General features: G+C 35.4%; 1 protein-coding gene across 1 annotated transcript in view; it reads right to left on the bottom strand.

The window, feature by feature from the left end:
- Nucleotides 1-2,427: 2,427 nt before the first annotated feature.
- The window catches only part of LNPEP (leucyl and cystinyl aminopeptidase), a 91,534-nt gene continuing 70,885 nt past the window's right edge, over nucleotides 2,428-23,076 (bottom strand). Inside the window, exons 14-18 of the mRNA XM_079145854.1 lie at nucleotides 16,692-16,876; nucleotides 15,018-15,179; nucleotides 12,891-13,031; nucleotides 12,149-12,230; nucleotides 2,428-11,380 (exon numbers count right to left, since the gene is read on the bottom strand). Of these exons, the coding sequence (XP_079001980.1) occupies nucleotides 11,249-11,380; nucleotides 12,149-12,230; nucleotides 12,891-13,031; nucleotides 15,018-15,179; nucleotides 16,692-16,876 (702 nt within the window). The 3' untranslated portion in view covers nucleotides 2,428-11,248. The remainder of the gene's footprint in view (nucleotides 11,381-12,148; nucleotides 12,231-12,890; nucleotides 13,032-15,017; nucleotides 15,180-16,691; nucleotides 16,877-23,076) is intronic.

Here is a 23,076-nt window from a genome sequence, read left to right on the forward strand (position 1 = left end):
GAGTGTTTTAATTTCTTGAAATCCTTACTTTGTTATCATATGAAATATTTCAATAATTTTTCAGAAATTGAAAATTGCAGGGGCCTTTGAAACGAAGAAAATGAAGATATAAATAGCCACTAAATCCATAGGGCAGCCAGTGAGCAATCCTACATTTAGCACCCCAGTATCTATCAAACAGTATTTATAGAGGAGAGCAACAGTGTCAGAACACTGGACAAAAGGACTTTCAACTTCCCACCTTTGGCTTAAACATAATGGAACCTTAGTAAACCACATACTGACATCCCTCAGTAGTACCTATTGTGCATATTTGGCCTCTTGTACGCCTCCAAATTTCCTTTCAAATTTTTGACTCCTGGTGCTTTTTGCTTATCAGCAGTTCGATGTTGACAACTCTGCTATATTACTGTATTATTACATCTTGTTCCACTTTTATAAAAATGAGTGGGAAAACCAGATTGAAAATCACTATGTATGTAAAAAAAGGTATTGAATATAATTAAGCTTAGTTAAGAACAGAATGACATTAGTTGGTTTTCATCACGGTGAACAAAATACTTGACCAGAACAATTTAAAAGAGGAAAAGTTTATTTTGGGCTCATGGTTTCAGAGGTTCAGCCCATGATCACCAACTCCATTGCTCTGGACTGAGGTGAGGCAGAACATCATGTCAGAAGGGGGTTGTAAAGGAGAACTTCTCAACTCAAGGCAGCCGGGAAGCAGAGACAGAGGAGGAGCAGGTACAAAATTTAATTCCCAAGGGCATTCCCTAAGTGACCCACTTTCTCAAGACATGCCCTACTTATTATCTAGTTACCTCCCAATATGGTAGTCCTTTCAAATTATTAATTCATCAAATGAATTAATCTATCAAATGGATTAATCTACTGATGAGATTACAGCTGTTATAATCTAATCACTTCAACTTTAAACATTGCCACTTTGGATAACCTATGAGCTTTTGGGAGGTACCTCATATTCAAACCATAATAGAAATCATAATAGTTCCCAACATGCATTTAACCTCAACTAGACTTTGATTAGTAGACTATATATCATTCATGAATAAAAAAGTATATAAGCAAAAGGTATTGAAAACTTATCACAAATTATTGGCTCTAGAGGATGAGCATAATTAATAACCTAAAAGTGTATATTTGTTCTCTGATAATAAAACACCCCTTTACAGCATATAAATCAACCATTAGATTTGCACACAAATTTTAGTAAACACTGGGGAGGGGAAGCCTTATCATAAGAATTGAAAGAAAGCAAAAAGACATAGTCAAATGAAATTCTTCTGTACTCTAAGTTCTAAAAACGGTATTGAAAAATGGGGAAAGGTGTATTACTCTCCATTCAAAGTCTATTGGGTTAAAATATTTTATACACTTATAATGGGTTTTTAGTTCAATGGTTTACTGTTGATGTGAATAAAAATTTTAAGAATTTTAATCAAATCTTTGCAATTTCTAAGAGCATGTTGCCTATGTATTAGTATGATCACAATAAGAAATTCAAAAAGGGCATAGTGTCAAGGTTTTATACTTCAGAAATAAGGCTTTGGGTACGGGAATTAAGAGTCTTACTTAATTTGCCCTCAAAGGATCAACTTTTAAGTCCTAAAAATTACTGGAAAGAACACTGGTTCATTTTCTTTTTTGGAAGTCTAAGAAATTCTCAATTCTCCCTCAAGACTACTCATGGGGATAGATCAAATAAGCTCTGTTTGTGGTCCTGACCAGGATCATAACTGTGTCACTCCAAACAGGCTGTGCACTCACACCCCAATTATCTGTAAGTTAAAGGGAGTCCCACCTTCAGACTAAGCCAAGAATGTTCCCTGGTTTCGCCCCCTTAGGAAGTTACATATCTCATACTGACTTAGGTATGTATATTACTGTACAAATCACTCCTTAAGAAATCTGAGGGTACATGCATTTCTTCAGTCCAAAAAGTAAGTAACTGTCCCAGATGGAGCTCCTCTTACTGAGTCCCTTGTCTCATATATCCATTGAAAGTTTTAACCCACTCCAGGAAATATTTGGCAATGTCTAGAGGAGGCGTTTTTGCTTGTCACACAGGGGACAGGGGAGGGGAAGTGTTCCTATTGGCATCTAGTGACTTTTCATTGCAAATGGCAACAGAGGCTGAGGTTGCTGTTTAACATCCTATGATGCAAAGGACAGTCACCCACAGTAAAGAATTATCCAGCCCCAAATGCCAATAATGTGGGTTTGAGAAGCCTTGAGTTACACTGTAGTAAGGATACTGGGGTACTGGTCAGGTAGAAAGTAAATTAGGGAAGACAATGTATATGGAAGGTGTCCTGGTAGAGCAAGGCATAATCTCAGATTATAAAATCTGAGAAGAAATACTATTTTATTTAAGTATCTTTTGTGTTCTGAAGAGTCCACACAGTATTTGTATTTAAATACTTTTATTTTCATTTCCCAAAAGGAAAACAAAAAAATAATAAGCAACAGTGTTTGCAGTTAAACATGCCTTTCAATCAGTGCTGGTCATATGCAAAACAAGTTATCAGAAGTATAAAGAAAAATAAGCCTTTTCCCTTTATAAGTGAAACAACACAATTTGCATATATAATATTATATATATGTATATGTATATATATATATATATATATATATACATACACACACACTATTTTCAAAATCTTCCACAAAAGACATATTATGGTACAAATTTAGAATTTTACCCACAAGCTCAGATTGAAGGAACTGAAGCTCTCTACAGGTGTTTAAATACAAAAATGTAATACCATTACACGTTTCCAAGTAATTACTTTTCAAAGTATTTGAAAGAGCCTACTCTTCACAGCAATGTGGAACACTTGGCTTTAATCAAGACAGCTGTAAGACTAAGGTTGTCTCAATATGAGTTTGTTGATTAATGAAAATGCTCCAATTATGCTGTAATTCTCATTTTATACCCATATACATAAACAAATGTATTATCGTACTGGTGGTTACACAGTTCACCTTCTGGAGCATTTCATTCAGCTAAGCCATGACCTTTACTTCCTTTGAAGTATTTCAAATTAAGAACTGTTCAGAAATATCACTAATGACTGCCATGACTAACTACAAAAAGGTGCCCCTTTCTCTTTTATTTATGATCAAAGTTAAATGTGTCAAGAATAAACTCTTATTTTTCCTACAGCAGCAGGTATAAGTAACAGCAATGTATAGGCTAATTTTTCAACACTAAAACCTGAGAGTTTCATATGGTAAATAAAATGTCCTTGCAACTTTTCTAGGAGTCCTATCACTCAATGTTTCTTAAATAATGATATGGCAAATCTTCAGCATGAAACAGCATCATTACAAAGGTGAAAACAAAACAAATAATGCTAAGATACTGCAATGAACAGAACGAGGTTTATACATGCATTTTCTTTGATGCAGACAATTGTGCAGTCATAACATGTACCATGTGGTAAATGAAGAGACAATGTGAAATATGATATAAGAATGCTAAAAGCAAACATACAGGCCTGGATGCATGAAATGCACAAAAAATACAAAGCTAATGAGGCAACACCAGATTAAATTTCTAAGTGCAATTGAAGATAATATCTAACAGTGCAGACACTGAAGACAAAAGAGAAAAAAAGAGCAGGGATGATCCAGCCTAAGGAGAACTGAGGAAAGATACAGCCACACAAAAGAGTTCTGGGTAGCAAAGGGCCAAGTTGCCCTGCCACATGTAGGTGTCGAAAGATGGAAAGAGCTTGTCCCCAAAACTTATTTTGGATTAGTTTCTGGGCCTATGTTGTCATTCACCAAAGCAATGGCAATGACTCAAAAATATTCATTCCAACAATCAAAATAATGCCTCATGGGGATGCAAGAACATGATACTGATCTATAAAAGATTTCTGTAGATAAATCAAAATTCCAGGCCTTAAAAGTAATCTACTCTTAGGGTCTTCAAATGAGTTGGAGGGGGTGCTATTGGCTTACCTGCTTCAATGGTTTGCCACTTACTGAAAGATGAATCAGCAACAAAGCTTAAACACACCTCTACTTAGTACTATCCTCTGCCTTTCTGAAATTTACAGAAGTACAGGTTCCTTTTCACCATTTCATTCAGTGTAATCAACACAAGAAATGCTGGATCTGATTAGTTTCTGCTACTCAACCACATCCAAGTGTCCTTTCTCATTTTACTTGCTGCATACCTGTTGGCATTAGTTACACCACCACATTGCTACACCTTCAAGCCTTATTGTTAGGTATATTCAGAGCTCTGCAAGGGACTAAGTATAAAAGGGAAATAATAGGGAAAAGGGAAAAAATTAAGACACACACATACACACACACACACACACACACACACAGATACGTGTGTGTGCGTGTGTATTTACATCCTTAAAGGTATGTATCCTACAGAATAAAGCAAAATAACCACAAAACAACTATACTATACTAGCTACCACTATATGAGGAAATATGTGGGAAAGAAAGAAGTGCTCTATTATCTTATGAAACTTAATTTTCATTAGGTCCTTACACAGTCATACAAAGGACTAAATAAAAAAATGAAACAACAAAGAAATGAAAACATGTCTACACTTATTCAGACTATCCCCTTACCAAAATTCCTCCAAAACAAACAACTAAGTAGGTAACACACAACTGTCCTATTGACTATGTCCTGCACGGGCAGTAAGGGGAAGGGTCTTGAGAATGGGAGAGTTGTCATACACTGATCCTCGATTTTCATTAGGCACCTATGTATCCATGCAAAGGACAAAGGGCCCAATTGATAACACAGAAATACTTATATACAGTTTTAAAAAGTATACACCCCATCCCTTTCCTCTATCCACAACCCACCCAAAAAACCCGCCCCACAAAAAAGCAAACCCAAGTAATAAAAGTATTGCCTCTACAGGCAACAAGGGAAAGGGAGCAGAGGAGAGTTATCATACATCTGGACCTCCATGTTTCATTATGTATCTACAAGTCCCAGCAAAGGTCTGGGTACAATGTGAAATAACACACAGAATGCAGCAAATATTTACATAGATTAAAAAATATATACAACCAGACTTCCTCCAACAAAGAAACCAAACATCTATTCTACCATTGCCCAACAGGCAATGAGGGATGGGGTGTATGGGAGATTTTTCATAGAGTCAATCTCAATGTTCATTAAGTACCTAAATAGTCATGCAAAGGACAGATTCAACATGAAACTAGTTTCAAAAAGGTGAAAAAATATTTACACATTAAAAATATATATACTTAGCCTTTTTTTCTAATAAGCTCATTCCCCATTAAAAACCCCCAAACAAAACATACACACACACAAATAAGCCCCTACAGTACTTAGATACTATTACCTGTACACACAGGTGATAGGGGAAGAAAAGGAAGATACATCACACCTCTGGGTCTGAGCCTCTCATTATATCTGTTACCTACAAGTCCAAACAAAAAACTGGGTTGGGAGTGAAAAAAAATGAAAACTAGCAGACTTTAACATACATTCAAAAATATATATGTAAACCCAGAAATTCCCCAGCTCTGACAAAAAATCAAAAAACAAAAAACAATAAACAAAAACAAAACACAACTAAACAACTACTCTACTAGCCATTGCCCATATGGGCAATAAGGGAAGGGGAGAAGGGATAATTTTTCATAGAATGAACCTCAATTTTCATTATGTACCTAAACATCCACAGAAAGGTCTAGGTACAAAATGTAGTAACAGAAAAAAGGAGCAAAAACATTTATATACAGATATACAAGTACATACCCCATTCTTCTGGGGATGTGGAGTTAAAAAAAAAAAAAAAAAAATCTTCTATTCTACAACTATTGCCCACAAAGGCAATAAGGAAAGGGGAAAAGAGGAAATTTTCATACATCCGGACCTCCACGTCTCATTAGGTACCTGTTAAGCCCATGCAAAGGACTTGGCACAAAATGAGAGAACACAGTACAGTACAGTAACAAAAACTTATACACGTTTTAAAGTATATATTCCTGTCCTTAGTCCCCATCCATCCCTAAAAACTTAAAAAATCCAAAGTACTTTAAAATTATTGCCTGCATAGATAAAAAGGAAAAGAGGAAAAAGTAGAAGAGGAGAGAATCTGCGGTTTCACTGGGAACCTCACGTGTCCAAGTGAAGGGCTGGGACCCAGAGAAATACTGCAATAAAGAAGTAAAAACATGTACATACATTTAAAAAGTATATGCTCCAGTACCTACAGAAGCCCTGCAACCAACTGCCTACTCTACAAGGCACTGCCACACAGGCAAGACATTGGAGGAGAAGAGCAGATTTGTCATGGAAAAATCCTCAACTTTCTTTACATATCCACACAAAGGACAGAGTAGGAAATGAAGTAAATAAATAAAAAAAAAATAGCAGCAAAAGCATTTATATACATGTTTAAATGATATACCTTAACCCTAAAATCACTTTCTCTCCTCTAGCATAAAAACCTTCAAAAAACTCAAACTGCTCTAAAAAGTATTGCCCACATAGGCAATAAGGGAAAGGGAGAAGAGGAGATTGTTATACATCTGGAACTCCATGGTTCATTAGGTACCTTCCAGTTTGGTTACCCAATGAATTAATACAAGATAGTAGTAAGAACATATATATACACTAAATACACTTCCTCTCTCCCCCACCCTCCAAATATCTCACTCCACAACTACTCTAGCTGCTGTCCAACAGGCATAAGGGGTGGAGAGAAGAGCAACTGATACACATCTGGACCTCCATGTTTCACTAGGTACTTTCACATCCATGAGAAGGACACGGTACAAAATGAATTCGTAACACCTTGTAGTAGCAAGCACATTTATATACACTTGAGTGCAAATCCCACTCTCCCACACCCCCAACACAACAAAGTACTCCATTAGTTATTGCCTAAGAAGACAAAAAGGAAAAGGAAAAGGGAAAGCAGGAGATTTGTTATACTCTGAACCTCAATTTTCATTAAGCACATATGTAATCATGCAAAGAACTATAAGATGAAGCATAAGAAGCAGCATAACATCTATATACACTTGAAAGAACTATAGTCCCTAAGACTAGATCCAAGCAACAGCCACTATGACCACTCTGCTATTATTCACGCAGGCAATAAGAGAGGTAAATGGGACAATGTCATACTTGTGGACCTCCACGGTTTATAGACATGCCCATGAAAAAGAATGAAGTGCAAAATGAAACAACACAGAATAGTAGCAAAAACATTTGTACACACTTATTTGGGGAGGGGATACTGGGAATTGAAACCAGGGGTGCTCTACTACTTAACTATGCTCCCAGTCCTTTCAATTTTTTTTATTTTGAGACAGGGTTTCACTAAGTTTCCCAGGCTCACCTGAACTTGCAAGCCTCCTGCCTCTGCCTCCTGAATTGCTGGGACTGCAGATATGTGCCACTGCACCTAGCTCATTTGTTCATATTTTTTAAAAAGAAGTTACCCTGCATTCCTTCCAGCACTACCATCTCCTTTCAAAAACAGAAACCATGTAATTACTCTGTAGCTATATTCACAAAGGCAATAAGGGGAGAGGAGAGAGTCATAGGGCAGTATTTCATTTTCCATCAAGACCTAAGATCAAAGAATATAAAAACAAGACATACATGTATATCTTAAAAGTAAAAACCATTTAAAAAATCAACTATTCTACTAGCTATTGCCAATACAGGCAACAGGGAAAGGGAGAAGAGATTTATCATACTTTTGGACCTCCACTTTTCACTTGGTACCTACTTGCTAGTGAAGAGAATGAAGCTAAAAAATAAAAGGATGCAAAACTCAGCAAAAATATATACCTTAGTTTTTAAAAATGTAAATGAGGGTTGAGGGGAGGAAGCTTTTTTTTTTTTTTTTAAAAGAGAGCTAACTCCAATCAAAACAAAAGTAATGAAGGCAAAGGTGAGAAGAGCTCCATCATACCTATGACCCCAATTCTTAGGCCTATGTAACAAAATCCAGGTCTAATTTTGCCACTCAGTCCAGGAACTGCTGTCCTTGGCTACGACACACCTGAGACACATTGTACTTTCCCTGTCACCCCATGAAACGCATAGGACTCATGTAAATGCTCAGCAGCCTAATTGCAGATCATGGTCCCAATGCTTTAGTTGAGTGACTATTATAATCCAGTTCAGTAACAGGCTACAAGTAATCTAACCAATTCAGCACTTGATTTTGACTTCTTACTTCCCAATATTCAGAAAGGATTCTGATCGGTGCCCAATAAAACTGATGCAGCTCAATTTGCTCTCTATACCCAGGACTCTTCTGAGAGCATTTTTATTCCTACAGTGACAGTGGCTGAAGTCCCATAAAATGAAAACACATACAGAAAAAAAGGGTTAAATAGAATTTGTGATAGTAATTTTGTGAACACTGAAACAAGGACAAATATAATTTCATTTAGAGAAACTTAAAAAACAAGACAAAGGAAGGCATAAGCTTATGGTGGAAGTTGCCACTACTTGCAGTTTAATATGTCTAATTCCTTCATATCAAAAAAACAAACTGAACTCTAATTTCTATTTTCTCAACCTTTCAGATCTCCAAGGTATACATTTTCCTTCCACAACTTTAGATTTCCAATTCTGTCTTTCCTAATAATTTAGTATGATGTGTCTTTTATAGTACATTCAAGTAGATCATCTCTCTTCAGTGAACTGAATACTCATACAACAAGTACTCAATTATGTCAGATAGCTATGTGCTTATGTGAAAGCATACTATGACTTCTGTGCTTCTGAGTTCAAAGAAATACAATGCATATCATAAAACTGGGGGGGGGGCTGAGATCAGAAAACTACCAATATACTTAATAACTATAAGTTATAACTCTCATTTATATTCCTGACTTAAAAGTTAGTTCTAAGAGGTGCCATATAAATGGGTTAGCATAACATTAAAAATTATGGAATTCTGTGGGAAAAACAGAGATGAGGCCTACTAACATGACAAAAAACTGAGATGAGGGTTACAAATAAAACTGCAGATGATATGGATCCAGGATTACGGGAATGAACACCTTTGAGTATAAAGACAGTAATGGATCATGAGTTACCTCTTTTTCAGTCTGTGTTTTGATAAGGTTTTACTTATAACAACATGCCACCACCTATACCTCACATACAATCACAGAAAACAATTAAATAATTTAATACAAGATTTGCCATATACAGAGTTAATATGTATTTTAGGAGCAATATGAAGATGGGGATATAAAACTGAAGAATCTAACTGGACTTTGGGAAGCAGCAAACTTTAAACTCTGTATCTAAGTGGAACTTAGTAATATAAGATGGCAAAATGCCAGTAACAAAAAACTGCCTAAAAGATTATTTTTCCCTCACTTTGAAAGTACAAAAACATACTACCTTTAAATATCAACTAAATTATCATTCATTTACCAAAGTACAGGGTAATAAAGATCTACAATCATCTCAGTTTCAATAAGACATCTTTAGATGATTCTGTGATTCTCAGAATATTTTCAAAAACAGGTAAATGTTTAGAAAAGACTAAACTGGGGAAAGACACACTAGGATTAAAGCAGGCTATCTTTTAGCTTGCCAGCCTTAAATTTGTTATATAAAAATATTTTCATAAAATAAAATATAACTTTGTACACAACCCCACATATTCTAACTTCATATCTGCTGAATAAAAAAAGGTGACCTTTCCCAATGTCTGACTGTGCGGAGTGTTTGAAGTGCTCACAAACAAGTCACCCCGTTTTTATGAACATTGATGCTGTTTTCAAACAAAATATAAAGTTCTCAAGAGTTAAGGAAGAAAACTCTCTACTAAGTATCAAGGAAACACAACAACAATCTAGGTTAAGTCTGCATAGCTCAAAAAGTTCAAGTACAGTATTTCTCCTTCAGGAGTAAAAATGCCATACAATTTTGGATTTCTTTCTTTCTTTTCCTTTCTTTCATTCTTTCTTTCCTTGGCCACTCCATTTAATGTTAGTTTGGCCACAGTAAAAGAAAAAAATATGATTTTTTTTCAACCAAAGTATGGTACTGTTTTTAATAGTGGAAAAAATTCAAAGTCCACCATATTAAACATGAATTTAATTTACTCCTATCCCACATTCTCTTTGTTTTCTTTTAAGGTACTGTGGTGAACTTCAAATAAAAATTTTTAATTTCTCAAAGGCTCTATTTGAAAATATGCTTCTAATATGCCACTGTATCATATAAAATGAAAATTCACACATAGGTGTGATTTAGAGAGAAAGTATCTATGATCTGTGAGGTCAAAAGACAACTTAAGCAAATTTTGTATTCCTAGTACTAGTGATGCAAGTCACAATGGAAAATACCAGTGCTAACAGAATGTTTGTCACAAACACAGAAATACTTATCTATAACATAAGGCCTGCCTAGGACATAAGTGATGACATGTACAGATCTGGGGGATTATTGGCATTTATGAATAAAATAATTGTAATTAAAGCTAACTCAGTTTGGAACATTTTCCTATGCAATGCTATACAAATGAAAAAAAAGTATTAATATTTGGAAAATTTAATCTTTTGGCCTGGTTATTTATCTGTTCAACAACAACACAAATTTTTTAAAAATTCTGTAGCACCCAGCTATTGTGCAGGAAAAAAATATAATAGAGATATTATTTAAACTCTTTTCAGAAAATAAAGGATTACTCAAAACCCTAAATCAAAAGTAGATCTGCACACAGATCAGTTCTCTGCAGCTGCATGTGTCACCATCTTCATTATCATACTCTTCAAGGCTAGCTCTGAGCCATGTTCCAATAGCATCTGTCAATGAGAAGCAACAAAGGGCTGCCAAACAAGCAGCACGCAAAGACGGTGGGTCTTATGGCAGACCTTTCCTTGTTTCATTGTGTCAGTAACTTCCTGGACACTGAGAAATAGGACAGAATTCCAAAATTGTTTTTTTCCCCATATATCTTCAAGGTAGAAAAATTACTTGTTGTTTTTGTAGATAGTTGGCATACAGATGAATATAATTTTATAATAAATAACTACATACTGCCAAGAGATATTTCAGAAAAGACAGATGAAAAATACGATTGGGCCCTGAGCTAACTAAAACTCCTAACAGTGCAAACAACCCTGCCGTAGTCCTGGCTTCACCTTGGCTTTGGCAGAAGTAGCAGAGCCCAAATTCACAAGCTCTCTAAATGGGTGACAAAACAAGGTGCAGTTGTGCATGCTACAGCCACCACGTCAGATTTTTGAGATTCTTCTCCATCCACTGGATATTCAACTGAATGACTTCCAAAGCCTCTTGGACGCATCGAAGCCGAAAGGTTGACTCTGACTGATTTTCAAAGAACGCCTGGACCTGTAAGTTCCACATAGAAGAATTATAATGGAAAAGGACAGGAAACCTTAGGTAACTCTGACCATCCTTTAAAAATGAGCCTTAACTTACTGATGTCTCAGATGATTCCTTGAAAGCAGCAGAGAGAAGTACTTTAAAATCCTAGGTATCTACATGGAGTTCTCAACCAAGCACAATGATATCTGAAGTGGTTACTAAAATGAATTTCCCTTACTCCCACAAGAACTCCCACAATTCCACAAGAATTTTTCTAACTTAAAAGAAAAATTGTTCAAGAAACAATGAGTGGTATCTGAAGTTAGGTTTGGTGCTATAAATTCAAACTGAATGGAATTCCTCAAAACACTTTTATTACCACTGAAATTATTTTTATCAGGAAGAGAAGGAAATAGTCTTGAGGATGGATTTAGAATGCTTCCTCCTTGTCATACTTCCGAACCTCTATAAGTAATCTCAGTATAGCAGCATTAACACTGATGAAGGGAGACACAGAGAAGGGATAGGAATTAGCATGAAAGAACATCATATCACTTAAACCAGGAACCCTATGGGGAAAAGCTATCCAGACTTCCCATTAGCATTTAAAAAAAAAAAAAATTTATTGTAAACAAATGGGGTACAACTTGTTTCTCTGTACATGAAGTAGAGGCATACCACTTGTGTAATCATACATTTACATAGGGTAATGGTGTTTGATTCATTCTGTTATTTTTTTTCTTTTCCCTTCCCCCCACCCCTCTTTTTCCATTAGCATTTTATGTAACCAACCTCAGACAAATGAGCCTTTGTTGAAAACAGGTGAGTAGATCCAGCAACAATACTTTGTATGGTGTAGGACCCCAGATGGAACCTGAAGAAACACAAATATAAGAGAGAAAAATGAGGCAGCTACTGGTAAGCAAAGCACTGTTTCTGAGGGCAAAGGACATGTTTTAATGCTAAAGGCAAAGTGGAGCCTCTTGGGAACTGCACCTCAGGGCCAAGGGTTGCTGCCAGTTAGAAGGGAAGGTGGGCAGATTAGGCTAGAGGAGTTTGGGATATCCAGATGAATTTTAATCCATTTGATCTTTTCAAAGACGCCCCCTCCCCACCACACACACACACCCAGAAATATCATTTGTTTTAAAAGAGAGAAAGGAGGAAAGAAACCTACATGTGCTATCTGGCTAGGTGTGAGTTCTCACAATGCCTTGGCAATGGAGAGAAATTTTAAAGACGCTAAATAAATAGATATTCTGAAATAGTTGGTGGTCAGGCTGGTCTAAGTGACCTGGTGTGGTGTCATGCATGGCTGGCCTTGATTAGTACTTGATGGAATACCACTGTTAAATGATTCTAACTAAAGAATTATGTTTATAAATGTGAACATTTCTGGGTGTTTCAATAAACTGTCCAGGAAGCATTTTTCCTCTCACAGCAAATCACAACTCCTGTGAACCAGCACAATACTGATGGCTTTTTCCAAACGCAGAGCCTGAGAACACTAAAAGTCATTTTCTGAGAAACTTACTTCTGTACAAGCTTATTCCAGTTCTCCTTGACAAAATCCCATGCCAATAAGTGTCCAGGAAAACGTCGGCCCACTGTTCTAATGATAAATGACAACTTTTGTGTTCGGATGATATCTCCATCGAGGCTACTTTTCATTAACCTGAAGAGCAAAACTGATTTAGTCTCCAAGATAATCATTCATGAAGACATGGTGGCTCTACTGAAATTAGTATTGGCTTCCTAAGTAAAGCTCCATAGAAAATCAAGGGAAATAAGTGTTGAATTAGTTTAAGAGTGAAAGTTTGCCATTTTTTAAAAATAAAGGATGAACTCGACACAGGCATTTATATACACAGTCACATAATAATTTTTGATATAGGAAGGGCATTTAGGGAATTGATTCTGATAGAATTTATTACAATTCTTGAGATTGGTATTTCTGGCATAAACATTTTTTATTTGAATAGGCAGATAAGTATTTTAATTTCTTTTAAAAATTGGGCTGTTTAAATGATTTGGCAATGAAGATATATTTCAGAATATACTAATAGTTAGCATTTGTTGATTTTGTGTACAAGACACTAAAATGTCCAACAAGATGTGGCAGATTAAACAAATTATAATAGAACCATACTTGTGAATACTATGCAGCCAAAACAAATAAAATAGGCTTTATGAATTGGCTTGGCAAACTCAATGACTGATTACTAATCAAAAAGAATGTCATAAAACACTGAGTGTAGAATAAACCCATGTTAAAAATGTGATTAAAGTTGGGCATGCTGGTGTACGCTTGTAATCGCAGTGACTTGTGATGCTGAGGCAGGATTGCAAGTTGAGGCCAGCCTTAGCAACTTAGCAAGATCCTTTTTCAAAATAAAAAATAAAAAGGTTATGGATACAGCTCAGTGGTAAAGCACCCCTGGGTTCAATTCCCAGTACTGAAAAAGAATATGGTTAAATATACATGCATGTATAAATGCATATGCAGATTGAGCATCCTTTATCTGAAATGTGGGAGACAAAGTGCTTCTCTTGCAGAAATTTTCAGGTGACGAATGCTTAAGCTGTAGACCACAACTGCTACTATTAACAAAGAGAAGGGCAAATAAGAATGAAAGTGAAGGATCATGAGAGACTTTCACATTTTAGTTCATTTTCTTAGGTACTGTTTGAACACTTTATAAAGGGAGTTTATGTGGGTGTTACACTAGAGGATAAAGAACGTTTTCTCTATCTGCTTAGGTCAAAGGCTGGCCACTGCTTTAAAGAAAATGCTTATTTTTGGTATATTGTTTAGAAAATGGGCACATGCTGAGGGCATCTCTGTGAGAACCATTAGGATTTATCTGAGTGAAATTATATAAGAGAAGCAAGGAGACCCAGAAGCCTCCACCTATCCTTCTTGCATGGCTTTCAGCTTCTGTGTGCATGCTTCTCACTTCTCTTGGCTCAGGCTCCTGTACACTGCCCCTGCACGTTCCTCCTATTATGAGGCCTCCTTCAGCCCTTCTTTCACCCATGTGAAATTCCCATTTCCAAATCTTCATCATCTGGATGTTAAAAAGAAGCCTAATAAATTCAGATGAAGACAGAACTTTTAAGCTTTTATACTATATCTTTTTGTTTAAAAATTTTTTTTTTTTTTTTTTGTAGATGGACAGAATACTTTTTATTTATTTTCATGTGGTGTTGCTGAGGCTCGAACCCAGTGCCTTATGAGTGCTAGGCAAGCACTCTGCTACTAAGCTACAAAGCCCTAGTCTTACATTATCTTCTGAAGTGTCTGCATTTTTAAAATGACAGCTTGAACAGAGCCTTGGCCCAAAAGAATGAGGTACTAACTGTGGAGTTTAAGATAACATGCCAAAGGGAAGAGACTTTTTTGAGAGGGTAGTTCCTGGAGGACAGGGTTGTGATACTAATATTTTCCAGCCTCTTTTAAACAATGCATATTCTGCCTATCTATAAAGGTTCAGTCCCCGATATGAAGCCCAGCACCTGCAGCATCACATCACACTGCCCAAGTCAGGTCTGGCTTATGACAAAAAAGAGGAAGACGGATATCTCAAAGAAAATGAGCTTCCATCTTAGGAGCAAAGTGCTTTTTATCTTTTGGTTTCAAATTCCTTGACTAGCTTCATACCAGTATAGTTTCCGTACATCCTCTGAGCTAGCAAGAGCTTCAAGTATTTTGTTCTTCTCTGCTTCAGAGCCGATAGATTTGTACTTGCTTAAGAGGAATGACCAGCCTTTCTCAGTTTTTGCTCCAGCTTTGAACACAGTAGTCATGACATCAGTAGGAAGGCTGTAAGAGAGACAATGAAAATGAGAAGAATAAGACAGCATTCTGAATATAGAGACAAGGACATGGTGTTGACTGGCAGTGATGTGCTAGGAGGCAGGGTAGGCAATAATTACAAAAATTTTAACTATACAATTAAGAGTCAAGAAAAAGGTTAATTCAGTGATTGCTGATTTCCTAAGGATATGACTCTGAAGAACATCAGTTCACAGTTTAATTTAATACAATAATTATTCACTGAGCACTATTAGGAATCAGGCAGACAGCTGACTGGATGTTGGAGAGGGGAAGAGGAATGAGATACAGTCCCTGTCCTGTAGGAACTCATGGCTATCTCAAAGTGTACAATGATAATAACATGCGACAAGTTTCATGGTATAAATACAGCAGTGTGAATGTGGGACAGAGTGTAAGGAGAAGGGATGAAACACAGTCTACTTCCTTCAACTTTTGTCTCAGAAATGGGCAAAAGTTGAAAAGATTATTCAAATTCCCTACCACCAACTTTCTGTCTGATACTTGATTCTTTCCTCCATAATGCCCAAGAAGTTGCCTGGAGATAATCGATCATCACCCAAAGTGTTGCTACTAACTGTTCATTCTACCTACCATGTTTTATTGGCTGGGGATGTAGTTTAGAGGTAGAGTGTTTGCCTAGCATGTATGAGGTTCTGGGTTCATTTCTTAGTATTTCAATAAATTTTTTTAAATCAGAAAATAACATATTGGCAAGAACGTGGAAAAGCTGAGATATTTATGTAATTATGGTGGGAATGTAAAATGGTACAACATGACAGTTTCTCAAAATACTAGAAATAGAATTTTTATGATTCAGCAATACTATTTCTGAATATATTTAAAAATGAATTCAAAGCAAGGGTTCCAAGAGGTATTTGTGTACCCATGTTCATAGCAGTATGACTCACAATGGCTAAAAGGTAGAAGAAATCCAAAGGTCATGAATAAATGGATAAATAAATACAGTATGTACATATAGTGAAATATTACTTGGTCTTGAAAAGGAAGGAATCTCTGACACATGCTACAACATATGTGAAACTTGAAGACATTATGCTAAATAAAAAAGGACAAATGCTGTATGGCTTCACTTATAGGACATATCTACTGTAGTCAAACTTACAGAAGCAGAAAACAGAAAAGTGATTTCCAGGGGTCATAAGGAGGAGGGGTGGAGAATTATTTAATGGGTATAGAGTTTCAATTTTAAAAGAGCAGAAAAGTTCTGGAGATTGGTGCACTCCAATGTGAGCATACTTAACAGTATTCAACTGTTAACACTATTAAGCTGTACACTAATGAATGGTTAAGATAGTAAATATTATGTGTACTTGACTAAATTTTTAAAAATGTCTTGTCTTAGAACATAGGTGCATAGAGCTCTTCTACATTAACATTCAGTTTTACAACATTTATGACCCAGGATGAGAATATCTGTTTTCAGTATGACGTGAGGTAAAAAGGAAGGGAATTCACTTGAGTGGACATACACTTCACCTTTGAGTTCCATTGGATGCTGTCCAATCATCAAAGAGCTTTATGGCTTCAGTGTTGCAGTTCTCCAGGCTGTGGGTACAAGCAAATTCTAGCAAGACAGACCGAAGCTCTCGCATAGATGGGGGACCTTCGTCAGTCCAAGTTTGTTGTTGGATTTGGTTTTGAAGCAATTTAAATACTCTAGTCTAAACAGACAAAATGGATTATAAAGGAGTAATAATAATTAGAATAATTGGCAAAATCAGGACAATTACATCTTTTCCCCAACATTCATTCCATTAGGAAAAAAAGGGCATAGATATTTCTCATTAGATATCAAATGACATATGAATTCCATGTATAGCTGAGATGAATCCACTCAATAACAAAGTCTGTACATAAGGTTGCTACAAGAAGGAATTTTTAAATGATAAGCACAGAAAGAAGTAATGGCATCTGTGCAGTATGCTGTGTGTGCTCAGCTAGAAGTTATTTTCCTGCCCAAAATGATCACCTATAACCACTCATTGACGGAAGGAAGTTCAAACTTCCTGACCTAATGCTTTAGACTGCATAAACCCACAAAACAAGGAGAGAAAAACGTACTTCTTTTCTGAAGACTAGTGTTTAAATGTTTCTGAATTCAATATTAAAGCTATTATATCAACTAGTCTGATACTATAGCAAATTAACATAACCAAATTAATAAGAAAATGAATACTATAGGGAAGAAAAATTATAGTATTCCCCCAATGTTCTATGTAAAAAATTTTCAAACCTATCAGAAATATGCAAGTACAGTACAGTGAAAATCCATATGCTGTTCATTTAGATTTACCACTTTTTAACACCCTTTTGTTTTGTATGTGTGTAATAAACACACACATGCTTGTTTTTTCTAGTTTTAGCTGAACCATGAGAATAAGTTACAGACATGATGTTACATTTGTAAATAGTATAGCATGCAACACCCAGGAATAAGGACATTCTCTTATATAACCAAAATGCCTTATCACAATTAAGAAAACAATTATTTAATAATATCTACTATACTATCCAGTTCATTGTTATAATTACTTCAGAATAGGATATCATTGTAAAATATGTATTTGTTGTATTTAGGAGTCACCAAATTTTTCATCTCTCTACAATAAAAGCATAAAACTATTCACAGTATTTTCATATTGTTAAGTATTTTCAGGTAGCAAATTGTCCATTGGGAGCAGTGAAGGCAGACTTAAAAAACTACCTATGAAATATGCGTTTATTAAATCCACTAGAAGAGAAAAAATTCTAATATAAAATTAAAAAAAAGAAAAAGAAAAATTTTACAGCTATATATAGGAGGATCAAAATGAAAAAAAATTTACTGGTGCCCCCTCTCCCCCAGGAATCTTAGTCAGGGAGATTCCCTTCCACTGATGGTGCATCTTTACCATCACCATCACTCTCAGATCTCAACTAATCAATGTCATAGATGACCACATTAAAAAATCTTTCAACTCAGAAATATAGTTCAAGTTCTTCACAAAGCATTATTTTCTTCTTGTGTATCACTGTCTATATCCAAAATGAGTCTTGTTTGGAGAGTTTTAAACTTGAGGCCATTTTTTCAGTAGACCTTCTCTGAAAAACTCTCTTATGAAGCTGAATAGGAGAATCTAAAAAAGAATCCATGCAAGAAGGACTCAAAGTTTGTGATAATCTATTTTTTAACTTGCTTTATTTGTTCAAAAGCAATGAAATAGAAAATAGACACCTTGTGGAATGTGTTAGTGGTAAAGCTTGGGAGTTACTGGGAGGACATGAAGTGGAAAATATTTGCAATGTGGATTGATAATGCAAGGAACATAAAAGCAAGGCAGGAGATCCCCATGGACACAGCTGACTGACCTGGTAGCAGCTGTCTTCAACTGGCCTGACCTTTTCAATAGAATTCTGATAGCTCACTGTCCCAGATGACTAAATAATAAAAGAAATTTAAAAGCTACTCATAACTGTCAAATAGGAACAAAGGAAGAATGGAAGGGGAAAAAAGTTACATGTTTGAAATCCCACTGTAAAAAAGCCAGTGGAGAAACATGGCAATGCTTATGAAGAGTTCATTATTACACAAAGGAGCTCATAGAAAAAAATGGCACTTCATGTATTGAAAGCAAAGAAAACCTGACCCTTGAAGATGTTACACCACTGCAATTATGGAGTGCAGTTTTGCTAGTTTGTCTCTCTAGATGACATCATCAAGAGGAATTCTTAAAATAGCTTATTTTAAATATGTTTCAAATTATAAAAATAATTATATTTTTAGAAAATTCTGTTATAAACTATGATCACTTATAAGCAATTTAGGTTACATTTTAAATTAATATTAATGAAGCAGGTACTTCGAACTACCTTTTCCTTTCAGAAATAAAGTAAGATCTATTTTTCTATGGTTTCTAAATTAATGTCTGAAATTTTAGCTCATCAAACAATAGAGTTTGTCCCTATGGTTTCATAAAGTGAAAACAGGAAGTGGGGAGAGGAAATAAGTTATTGGGTTATATAAATTATAAACAATGGATATGCAATAAAATGCAACAACAATAACATATAATGACTTAAAAAATAAAAGATAGGGAAAGATGCTGGCACTTATATATTACATTTTGATTTACTGCTTTAATTTTACACTGACACCCAGAGAGTTCTTTCCTAGGTCAACTTAGTTTCTTAAAAGTGAAATGTCAGTTTTTATTTGAAAAAGGCTTATCCCACCAATGCCTCATATGCAAGAGAATGACAGATTTGTAAGTGATAAAACAGGAATATGGCTAGGATCAGACATTAACATCAGATGTGAACAATTTAACAAGATTCAAATGTGCCTCCAAATCCACCCATCACAACACCACAGTATAGATCACAATATGTGCCATATATCATGTACGGCCTACACAAAAATACCCAATAAATATATATAATTCTCTGGTTAAAATTATAAAAAAAATTAGACACCAATTTTAAACACTAATACTTTGAACTTTGGATTCAAGGATTCAGAAAGGTCTGCCATTCCAATCCTAATTACAGAGTGTCAGGTTTCATAGTTTGAGAGTTTCGATGCTACCATACTGCCCTAAAATTAGAAAAAAAAATTTCAAAGATACAGGTTCCCCCTAGTGATGAACTGAAGCCAACCTGGATTTTAGTTAACAATATGAAGACCTATAGCAGCAAAAAGAACCATGACCTTAGAAACATATACTAAGCCTCTTTTCCCTGCCATCTGTCCATCAGTCCTTAGGATTCTACCCTGTAGTATGTTCATAATAAACACACACCTGCCCAGAAAACTGGAAATCATCCAGGATGAAGACCCAGTAGGAAGAAGAGTTACTTGAGTGCCAATAGGAAAGAATTCCAAAGGTCCAGCTCTTTGAATTGAGTTTAACATCTATATTCTCAGCATAGGGCATCTTGAGGTAAGTATCAAGTGCTTCCTGAGACTAAGCCCTAAACAAAGCTAATGGAGACAGCCAGGTGGAAAATGGCTTCTGTCATGATGAAACTTAATTAGGTGGATGGCTTCAGAGTAGGCAGACATTCTTTATATTCAGAACTGATACTGTCCTTCAATAGGGGGGATAATGAGTTACATGTATTAATCTTATTTACTGCTACCTCTATTGGGCTGAGCAGTGACCCCTGCCCCATTCATGTCTTCTTGGAATCTGTGAGTATAACTTTATTTGGGAATAGGATCTTTGTAGATATCAAGTTAAAATGAGGTCATGTTGGCAAACAGTGGGTTCTAATCAAATGATTGGTGTCCTCAGAAGAACAGGGAAATCTGGGACACAGAAACACAGGGAGAAGGCCATGTTGACATAGGCAGGGATTGGAGTGATCTACAAACCAAGGGATGCCAAAGATTGCTGGCAACCACCTGAAACTAAGAAAGAGACAAGAAATAGATTCTCCCTCAAAAATAAAAAGCCAACACTGCCAACACTTTGATTTTGGCTTTCTAGTTTCTAGAACTGTGAAAAAATAAATATCTGTTGTTTTCAGACACTAAATTTGTAATAATTTATTAAGCAAACTAATATAGTACCTCAATTTGTTACTGATCTAATATGACGTTAATCACCTCCAAAGTAATTCTACAATTAAAAATACAGATATAAGGCTGGGGATATAGCCCAGTTGGTAGAGTGCTTCCCCAGCACCGAAAAAAAAAAAAAAAAAAAAAAAAAACCCAGATATAAAATGAACTATACTGGTGCTGAGAAAACCAGGCAGCCACAATGAAGAAAAAAATGAACCTTGGTGTCTACCTCGTACCATACACAAAAATCAATTCCAGATCCATCCTAGTTCTAAATGTAAAAGGTAAAGTTCAGAAGTGAACACAGTATCTTGATGTAGGCAAAAATTTTGTATACTAAATTACATTGAAAGTTATGTTTATATGAATTATAAGCATTATTCAGAGGAAAATAAGATGTTTGAGAATACATATGATCAATAAAAGATTCATATCTGCAAAAGATAAAGAACTTTATAAATCAGTAAGATAAAGACAGCAAATTTAATAGGAAAATTAGCAAAAGACTTGGGCAGTTTTACAAAAGATAATATCCAATATTAAAATAGTAAACATATCAAAAGAAATTCATCTTCATTAGTCATCGGGGAAATGCAGATTAAAGCCAAAATTGCAATACTGGTAAATACCCTCTAAAAAAAATTTACTATGAATACTAACTATGGCAGATCTAGAATTTGCATACACTGCTGATGGGAATGCAAACTGGTACAACTATGAAAACTACTTGACAGCACAGCATTAAATATGCATATGTTATGAGTCAGTGATTCCATTTCCAGACATATACCCCATAGGAATGCATATAAATGTTCTCCACAGACACAAGAAAAACTCATATTAGTGCTACCTGTGATAGCTCTAAACTACGAACAACCCACATGTCTATCAACATTAGCCAAACTGGTTAACAAATGGCTAATCTCTTTACATACCAACATAGAAAATCTGTGCTGGATTTTAAATTTGCCTTAAGAGATTAGCAAGTTATCTCCATACCTCTTGGAAATGCACATAAAACCTGTAAAAAAAATTCTGTTACTAACATTATAGATATAAAAGATATACTGTAAATTGATAATTTCATTTTCAAGAAAACAACCAGATGTGGGTCTGATATTTTAAATCTTAAATGTATAGTCTATAAGCTTTTCAAACTATTTTTATGTAAAATTTCAGTTTTAAAAAGAAAACAAATGATAGCAAGAAAGAAGTATTAATTTTTCTAACAAAAAGGCATCCTGAAAAGATGACATTTCTGGGACACAAAATGTAAGAACACAACACAGAGAGCAGGCTTTGGAGTGAAACTAATCTGGGTTTGAATCTTGGCTCTATAATTTACTAGGTAAGTGCCTGGGGAAGTTACTTAGTCTCCTCATTTAACAGGGATAGAAACACCTATCTTGGCAATGTATGAGGATCAAATAAGGTAATCTCCATTAAGCACTCAGCATGTGCAGAATATAAAAAGCACTCAGATGCTTTTGTTTCTGGTGTGCTTCACTCATTTATTCATTTAACATTTCTGAGTGTCACCCTGGGCCAGGTCATGTTCTAGGCACTATTTTTTATGAGGGCTGCTAGTTGAAAGCCTTATGAAATGGAAAATGATAAAATCTTATCCATTAGAAAAGTCCTCAGAAAGAGTCTTCAACATCTCATGCACTAGGAATGAGGTGCTTTCTTTGGGGTCAGATCAGAAATGTGTGGGAGAGGGTGCTTTTCAAGTTCCATCTGGCCCAACTGCCTTGTATTCCCTCCCCTCACTGAGAATCACCCATAAAATCAAAGCATCATCACAGAAGATGTACAGTAGCACAATAACAGAGGCACAAAGAAGGTTGTTTTTAAAACGAATTTAATCCAAACCCTTTCTTTTACAAGTAAGGATTCTAAAACTCCCAAAGACTTATTCTAATTCCTGGTCCAAGGCCTTTTTCCTTTTTCCAAAAGCTGCCTTTTGCCTGGGTTCCTGAAAACCTGATTTATAAAGCAAGCCCCTGTTGTCAGAATATGCTGAATCAGAGAATTAGACAAAAATAAAGAATTAATCACTACCTCCCATCTTTAAAGACTCAACCAACAGTTTAATACTGAAAGTGTCTAAAATAACAACTGTTAAGATCAGGAAAGAGGTTTTAGGGATCCTAATTAGAATAAGATATATTTATTACATGTTTGTACAAATATATCAAAATAGATTCCACTGTCATGTATAACTGAAAAGAACAAATTAATAAATAAAATTTTAAATTAGAAAAAAAAAATAGAGTAAACAGCTTGCAATACCAAGACTCCTTTAGTGCTTGCTAA

Source organism: Sciurus vulgaris, assembly GCF_902686455.1.
Source record: "Sciurus vulgaris genome assembly, chromosome: 6".
NCBI lineage: Eukaryota > Metazoa > Chordata > Mammalia > Rodentia > Sciuridae > Sciurus > Sciurus vulgaris.